Here is an 8831-nt window from a genome sequence, read left to right on the forward strand (position 1 = left end):
GGGTACCCAGAGCTCTCTGTGTCCTCACTGTGTCCCTGCTGTGGTTGTGTCTGCCAGGGGGACAGGTGGTGAACCTGATGAACCAGCGCCTGCAGACCGGATTCACCGAGAGCGAGGTCCTGCAGATCTTCTGTGACACCTGTGAGGCCGTGGCCAGGCTGCACCAGTGCAAGACTCCCATCATCCACAGGGATCTGAAGGTGAGCTGTGGCTGCAGGGCTGCAGCAGGGAGGGTGCATCCTCCTGGCTGTGTCTGCCAGCTGCCCACGCCCCAGTGCTGCGCTTCTCCTGCTCATAGTGAGGGAAAGTGGGCATAAACACACCTCTCTGCTGGGAGATTAAAAAAGAAATGAGCCTCTCAGTGCTGCTTAGCATATGTCTGCCATCTATAGATCTACTTAAACACAAATGTTTGTGGATAATTCTGGTTTGCACACGTGCCAGGAGGTGCCTGATGAGTTATTCACAGTGAGCTGAAACGCTGCTTGTTTAAGGTAGCTCACAGAAGTGACCCAGAGTAAAAGCAGCACTCCAGAAGTGTTGGCCTTGGGGCAGGAATCCCTAGGAGCTTTTGAAAGTGGCCTCTGGAGCTCTGACCATGAGTGTGTTATAAAACTCTGTGTGCTTAGCTGGGAACAGAGCTGGGCCAGCTTGGGAAAAATCCCAGGCCTGTAATCCAGCAAACAAAAAGATGTTCCCTTTGCTCCCAACGAGCTCATAAAATGCTGGAATGAAACACTTCTCTCAGTGGGTAGCAGTAATTTCTTTTGCTGGGTTTATTTTTTCCTTCTCCTAGCATTTGCTGGTGAAACCTGGTTGCTGGATAGTCCTGTGCTGATATTTAACAAACCTTACAGGGTGTCTGAGTGAAAAATCACCTCAGACTTCCCAGCCAGATAAAGTGGGAGGGCTCCTGGGGAAATGCTGGAGGAGGATTTGCAGGGAATAACGCTGCCAGTGTTGATGTGCTGGAGGGAACATCTGTGTGCAGTGCTTCATTCAAAGCAGATGCGTGGCAGAGGGGGAAGGGGTGTGTTTAACCCTTGGTTTCAAGCCAATGTTCCCCCCCTCAGCTGCTCCAATTTGGCTGCATTTTCTGATGTTTAAAATGCTGACTCCTTCTTTTTCTTTCCTTCTTGTGAAGATCATCCTTGATGGGGAGCTCTGCTTCCAAAGGGTTTTGTTAGCAAATGCTTATGTGGTGATTTCTTTTATTTTGAACTGTATGAGCAGTATGTTTTATCTCGTTGTTGTATCTGAGAATTTGACGCTGATTGAAGATAAAGACATGAAAAATTGTGTGTTCCCTCGGGAGAACATGCTGTTAATGCTGCTGGACAGATGAGGACTTCCACAGGGATGCTCTGCCAAAGCAAAGATCTGAGCACAGGGTTTCACACATTTTCAGTTGGTGTTGAAACAGGCAATTTTCTTAGGAGGATGCAAGGTAGAGTTTTGTTAATGCACAGTTGTGTGTAGTGAGGAGAAGCTTTCTGCTGGTTTCATTTGTTTCAGCTTTTGTTTCTGTTGCCTGTTCAAGGTACCAAATAATATTTGAACAAAAGGAGTCTTCTCAGGAGTCTGGGGAGCCTCTGCTGCAGCAGCCCCTCTTTAGGGACTGTGGGGCACCCAGCAAATAAATGTGAGCATGAGCTGAGGCTTGTTTTGAATGACACCCTCAGGACAGGTAAAATGCAGGCAAAGACCTGGAGATGTGTTTTAATTCCATAAATGTGGAAGTGTGTGTGTTGTTTGTCTCCCTCTGCCCCACAGCAGTGAGGAGTTAGGGACAGTTTGGATTTCTGTGCCCAGTTCAGACACCAGACCAGGGGCAGCACTGGGACACTGAAATCTTACAAGAAATGTGCTTGCAGGAGGAGAAGGGAGGGGTGGCAGGATGGAAGGCAGTGTTACAACTGTGCTTCCATGATTTCACTTCTATTTTAGGAGATGTGACAGAGTTTTGATGCCTGTTTTCTTTGCTGTCACATTAGGCTTTAGTGTCAGATGTGTCTGATATGTCTTCAGGCACTTAAAACCTTGACTCATCCGAAAAAAAACCAACAAACCCTGGATATTTTTTTGTCTGAGTGATTCTGTTTCTGTCTGTGATGCTCCCAGGTTGAAAACATCCTGCTGCATGACCGTGGCCACTACGTCCTGTGTGACTTTGGGAGTGCTACTAACAAATTCCAGAACCCTCAAACAGAAGGGGTGAATGCAGTGGAGGAGGAGATCAAGAAGTAAGTGTGCCCAGCTTAGCTGCAGTTCGTGTTTGAAGGGTTGTTTTTCCTTGTGCTGGGATTAATTTTGCTCAGCCTGTTGCAGCAGGTTGGCAGTGTCTGCTGCAGGTGAGTGAGTGCCCAGGGGAAGGTGAAACAATAAATTGAGCTTGATGTAATTGCTTTGGACCTGGAAGACTGAGATTAATGCAGAGGAGCAGGCTCACCCCGGCGAGGCAGTGACCTGTTCTGTGCTGTGCAGGGTCAGGCTGTCTCTGTCCTTCATCTGCTCTGAGCTCCAGGCAGGGCTGGCACAATCCCATCCTCACTGAGCTCCCCTCCCCATGGATCCATGGCTGGGGCTGATCCAGCTCTCATGCCAGGTGTCAGCTCCTGGATGTGTTCAGCTCCCCCTCCTGCACTGCCAGCTTTCGTGGCAGCATCCCTGGTGCCCCTTGGTGCTTTGGAAAAGAGGGGTTCACCTGCAGTTCTGTGAGCCTGGATCAGGGCTGGAGCACACTCCAGGTCCTTGGCCTTGCTTCAGCTGTGACTCAGTGCTGCAGACTGGCCACTCCTGTTAGTACAGCATTCTGGCTAGCCAGGGATGGGCACAGATGCCTCTCTTTTGTTAGGATTCAGCTACATCTGCATTTCCTAGATTTGTTTGACTGGAGTTTTCAGCATGCTCCTAATCCAGTGTTGCAGTCCCCTTGGAATGCCCTCTTTGTACACTACAAAACCTTTGCCTTTGGCAGTGCTTTCCTGTGATCAGGGGAAGCAGCAGGCAGAAATGGCAGACCTGCTGGTGGGAAAGAAGAGCCTGATAATCTGTGCAGCAGTTTCCAGCTTTTCTGTTTGGTGTTATCTGTTAAGATGAGGCAGATTCTCGCTGTGGTTTGGGGAGCACAGTAACCCATCCCTTGCTGCAGAGGCTCTGAGCAGCACTCCTGCTGTGGAAATCTACTTTTTAGGAGCCAGATATCCAGTTACAATCTCTGTAATACAGTTGGCCACAGCCCTGCAGTGAGGGCACTGCAGAGGACATTTGATTACTGACCTTGTTGATGCTTTGAATCCTTGAATGTTTCTGTTCCTAAGATGACTGCACAGTTTTGTGGTGAATTCTGTGCTTTAGAAAGGACTGTGGCTATTTTGGCTTCCCAGGGCAGTTTGAGGGGTGTTTTGTTGTTTGGGGTGTGTAGCAGGTGATGCTGTTAGATTTTTCCACAGATATCTTTAGCATCCCTTTCCTTAAAATGAGTAGGGAAAGAGTGAATTTTGAATTATTGAGGAATAGCTGATGTACCTTCCCTTGCAGGTACACGACATTATCCTACAGAGCACCAGAGATGGTGAACCTGTACAGTGGCAAACTCATCACTACAAAAGCAGACATTTGGGTATGTATGGAAAGCACTGGGCATCCTCCAGCCAGGCTGCTTCCCCTGCCATGGCAGGGAAACGGGGCTGGCCTCATTTTCTGAGAGCCTGGACAGTTTGTGAATGGAGAATTCCTCTGAGTGTGTGTCTGATGAGTTCCTGCTGAGCAGGGAGGCTGGTGGAGCAGATATGTGGTTTGAATTTAGAGATGGATGAAACTCCAGGTTGAATAGGGCAAATGTGATTTCATATCTCAAGAGTTAAAGCAGAAAATTCAGGATATTGTGGCTCATAGTGCCCTGCAGCAGCAGTGTGTAACACAGGGCTGAGTTATCAAACTGGCCAAAGGCCAAACTTCTGCTCTGTTCCTGATGATCAGGGCAATCCTGCCATGCTCTTTCTTCATGAGAGCAAAATCCAGCTGTGGTGGAATCCATTCCTGGCTAACCTGGTCAAGGGGGAAAGGCTCCTTTGGGTGGGACAGAGGTAAAAGAGTCTGTGCTGTTTGGAGTGGCAGTTCAGCACATGTATTCAAAAGTGTTTGAAATGCTATCTGGGAGCATCTTTTGTGTTTTTGAAGCCCTGAGCTAGGAAATAACATGGTAGAAGCAGGAAAAGAGAGTTGTGATGTCTGTTCAATAGCTGTGCATCTACAGGAGGGAGAATTGCTGGTGTGACTTCTGCTGAAAGTGCCCTGGGTGAGCCTGGCTGGTGCTGGGGCAGCAGCAGCTCCTGCAGGAGCAGGTTTGGGCAGGGGGCTGTGGGACCAGCCCTGCCCTGTGCAGGGTCACTGGAGTGAGTGCAGGGGGAGATCACAGCTGTGACTCTGGGACAGGACAGGGAGACAGAGGAGAGCCAGGGTTTGCACTCCTCCCTGTGCTGTGTGGAAACTGCTCTCCCTGGCATGGCAGGAGTTCTGTCCCAGTGACACTTGGTGTCCAGAGCACTGTGTGCTGGTGAGCACAACGGGGCCTCAGCTTCCAGTGCTTGTCCTGCTGGAAACCTCCCTTTCCCTGAACTCTTATCGAGGTTATTTTAAGCCAGAGAGCAATTTCATTGTGAAATCCTGTGACAAAAGAGATGAGCTGATGATGAGTGTCTTAGGATTAGGAAATGTTTCCTGCTCCCCTCTCTGAGATGGCAGGAGTGTTTCATAATTAGCCCTTTGTGCAAAAGCTGTTTTCTTTTGCAATAGGTGGTGGTTCTTGCTGCCAAAAGCAGCGTGGCAGTAGAGGGAAGGGTGGTAGAACCTGGCAGCCTGCAGAATGAGCTGTACTTCCCTGGCATTTATTTATAGCAGTTGAAAGGTTCTTTGAACTTAATCTTGGAAACAGTTTGGGTTTCTCTTTGTCAGAATGGATGGATTAGTGATGATGGTTGCCATTTATTTGTGCTGTTACTTTGCTCTTTCCTCCCAGTGTGTGGCAGAAAGGCTTTGCCCGTTCAGTGACACGAAGGGTGGAGCTGTGGGGAGTGTGATGAGCAGTCCCCCAGCTCAGTGTCTAACGAGGGAGAGTTCTGTGTGTGTGCTCACCTTCCCCTGCAGCTGTGCCTGTCTCAGGTCCCTCCTGGGGTGTTGGTGCAGGTCTGACAGCAGCAGGACCCCCCTGCTCCCGTGCTGTTGGAGCTGTGCCGTGCCCTGCTGGGCTCAGTTTGCTGAATCCTTGCCCTGTTCTCTCTCTCTCTCTCTCTGCAGGCCCTGGGCTGTTTGCTGTACAAGCTGTGCTACTTCTCCTTGCCCTTTGGGGAGAGCCAGGTGGCCATTTGTGATGGCAACTTCACCATTCCAGACAACTCGCGGCACTCCCAGGACATGCACTGCCTCATCCGTGAGTGCTGGGCCGCGGCTCTGACACACAGCACGGGGGTTTGCTCTTCCAGTGACACCCTGCAGCAAAAACAGGAGCTCTTCTCTCCTTTTCACAGCCTTGCTTGCACACAGGGGTGGTTAAAGTGATCTTTTACTGCTTTAGGAGATGAGTCTTGGAGAGCCAGTCGTGACAAGGAGCTTTCTGTTTGGCCAGGCTGGAGGGAGCTCTGTGGAAAGGCAGGAACGCTCACAACCGTTTGGTTTGAGCCCTCCAGAAACCTGCACAATAAACCTATTTATGTAGGAATGTATTTCTGCAGTAATAAATCTGTTTGGATAAGGAACTGAAAAGACCACAGTGACTTAGGCTAGTGATAAGAATTCATCTTCTGTGAACTGGGAAACAGAATTGAAATGATTTATAAATATCCCACTGACTAGAGTGAATGTGTAATTAAGTGTACAATGCAGTACTCTTGGCAAAGCTGGCCCAGCTGTCTTGTTTCCAGCACAGCTTTTGATTTTTTTTCTTTCCCTAGCCACAGTCCTGACTCAGACAGAGTTGGATGTGTTTGCAGGGCAGGCTGGTATTTTCTTTGCTGATGTGGGGGTATCTGCAGTGATGCCTGTGGCTGCCCTGTCTCCCTGCTCTGCTGGCACACAGGGGCTGGATCAAGCCCTTTTCCTGTGGGTTCACTTGGAAGTGCCCAGTCCCAGCCAGTGTTGTTCCCTGGCCAGGCAGCATTTTCTCTCCTTGCCCCAGAGGCTTTGGGAGCAGCTGCAGGTCCCAGCTCTGCTGGAGGATCTGTCCTGGTCCATCCTGGCTGTTCCCAGCTGAGCCCATAGCCAGTGGAATTGGTTGGAGGGACCCTAAAGCCCTTCCAGTGCCACCCCTGCCCTGGCCAGGGACACCTTCCCCTGTCCCAGGGTGCTCCAAGGCCTGTCCAGCCCGGGCTGGGACACTTGCAGGGATCCTCAGGTGCCCTGAGCAGCCTGTGGCAGCCCCTCTCCACCCTCAGCACTGCAGAGCCCTGTGTGGTGTCAGTCTGATGTGCTGCCACAGCTGTCCTGTGCTCTGATCTCGGTGTCTCTGTCTCATCCAGGCTACATGCTTGAGCCAGACCCTGACAAGAGACCTGACATTTATCAGGTGTCCTACTTTGCATTCAAACTGGCCAAGAAGGACTGCCCGGTGCAGAATGTGCAGGTGAGCAGAGGGCTGGGCTGAGGGGGGCTCTGGGAGGGGCTGGGGATGCATTTTCTGGATCCTGAGCATTTGTGTGTCATGTGTGGCTCTGTTCTGTTGGTTCCCCACTTCTCTAATTAGGAAGGGTTTGCTTCTAACAGCACAGTTTGGTTTGGGTTTTTTGGGTCAGAAATCAGGGTTTCTAATGTTGCTTATTTCTGCTTGTCCCTGATTTTCCTCCTCACCCAGTCACAATGTGAGGCCAACCAAGAGATCTTGTGCATGTGAACATGGAAGATGAGGCTGTGCTTGGGCAAGCAGTCTCATTTCCAGGCACACTCATCACAGCATGTGTAATTTGGCCTGCACTTGGGTTTGGACACAGCAGTTCTGGGTCTGTTGGCTGGGACTTGGCATTTGAGCTGCATCAGACCTCACACAGCCATCTGCCCCTTCTGACTGTGTTTTTCAGCTGAAAAATGGAGTTGACAATTATTCCCTTATATTGTTATGGACACCTGTGACAGGCATTTCATTTTGTTGTTTCTACATAAATAGAAACTTAGGGTTTTTTCCCATATTCAGGTGCTTATATATGGTCTTTATGAATAAGAGATAGTTTGGGTTCTGTTATACCTGTGTTTTTATAGCATCATTAATAAATTTTGTCACTACTATGCCCTGGCTGTCCTGTAAAAATGCCCAGGTCGTGCTGTGGAGCTTTGTGTTCATATTCCATGTTCAGTGGACAAAAAGCTGAGCCCACTTTTCTTCCTTTGTAAATATTCTCCCAAACTCCTGTCTCCCCATGACATGAGCCTTGTGGTGTTTGTGTGTCCAGCATGAGGAGTAATTGCTTTGGGGATCCTCAGATCTCCCTGTTTCGTTATTTCTGACTCTGTTTTCTGTCCTCAAAATACAAAACTGGGTGTTTTTGGGATCTGCAGAACTCTCCAATCCCTGCTAAACTCCCAGACCCAGTTAAAGCAAGTGAAGCTGCTGCAAAGAAGAGTCAACCAAAGGCCAGGTAACCACAGCTGCTTTTTGCTCCCTCTTTTGGTGCCTGTTGTCTCTGCTGTTTATTAGCAAAGGTGTATTTAGCTCCTTCCTTGGGGACTTCAGCTGCCACGTGGTGACTGAGCAGAGTTATTCTCCCATTAGTCAATGTGTCAGCTACCAGGAACAATCTGATCCAGGGTTGGGAGTTACCAGGAGCAGTTTGGTATCTCCAAACCACAGTGTTCACAGAAGGCTGGGGCATGGCTGCTCCTCTCTCCTGCTGGGCATTTCTGGAGCTCAGTAAATCTCTTCTGTCTCAGAGATAGAAGAGTTCAGTGGCCTGATTCTGGGGTGGATGTACTGAAGTTAAAGTACATCTAAAGATGGCAGTTCAGACAACTCTGCCCAAAGGTACCAGCTGCTCTTGAGCTGGTTTGTGTCCTTAATGTGCTCATTCAGGAGTCTGAGTGCTTTCAAGCAATATGTTGTAGGAAATAGCTGGATATAAGTTGAGTGGTTTTGACAAGTCCCAGCTGTCCACCAGGAGAAGATGCCACGATTGGCAGAGAAGTCAGAACGATAGTGTTGGATTAATTGTTGTGAGTGCATCCAGGGGGTTTTACTGTGCCTGGTGTGTCTGGGTGCCCAGGAGTGCTTCACCTTTGTCAGTCACAGCCAGCTGAAGTGTGGGTGAGTGTTTCACCCTGCAGTGTGTTCTGTGCACCAGCTGCCCAGCTCAGGCTGTGCTCACTGCCCTTCCTTCCTTGACAGGCTCACAGACCCCATCCCCACGACAGAAACGTCCATAGCACCCCGCCAGAGACCTAAAGCAGGACAGACCCAGCCCAACCCTGGAATTCTGCCCATCCAGCCAGCCCTGACGCCCAGGAAGAGAGCCACAGCCCAGGCAGCCATCCAGCCCCAGGGTGAGCGATGTGTGTGTGTGCTCCCTGCTCCCCTGGCTGTCCCAGGCCAGTGACCTAACCTTGGCTTTGGCTTCTTGTTGCAGTTGCAGGCCCGGCTGCCCTGGGCAGTGCCCAGCCCTCCCTCCCTGCCAGCACCCCCCAGCCAAAAGCAGCCCCCCAGCAGCCTCCAGCCCAGCCCCAGGCCAAGCTGGCAACAGTGCCCCCAGCACAGCCCCAGGTCCCCTCCACACAGCCTCAGGCCACCCCTCAGCATCAGCAGCAGCTTTTCCTGAAGCAGCAGCTCCTGCAGCAGCAGCAGCAGCAGCAGC

At 50.4% G+C, this 8831-nt stretch overlaps 1 protein-coding gene across 1 annotated transcript in view; it reads left to right on the forward strand.

Moving 5' to 3' along the window:
• AAK1 (AP2 associated kinase 1) overlaps positions 1–8831 on the forward strand; it is a 58665-nt gene that overhangs the window by 25726 nt on the left and 24108 nt on the right. The window contains exons 5-12 of the mRNA XM_033519385.1: positions 58–200; positions 2122–2243; positions 3541–3622; positions 5299–5431; positions 6516–6619; positions 7546–7625; positions 8369–8523; positions 8607–8829. Coding sequence (XP_033375276.1) covers positions 58–200; positions 2122–2243; positions 3541–3622; positions 5299–5431; positions 6516–6619; positions 7546–7625; positions 8369–8523; positions 8607–8829 — 1042 coding nt within the window. The remainder of the gene's footprint in view (positions 1–57; positions 201–2121; positions 2244–3540; positions 3623–5298; positions 5432–6515; positions 6620–7545; positions 7626–8368; positions 8524–8606; positions 8830–8831) is intronic.

This window comes from Parus major, chromosome 22 (genome assembly GCF_001522545.3).
Source record: "Parus major isolate Abel chromosome 22, Parus_major1.1, whole genome shotgun sequence".
In the NCBI taxonomy this organism is placed as follows: Eukaryota; Metazoa; Chordata; class Aves; order Passeriformes; family Paridae; genus Parus; species Parus major.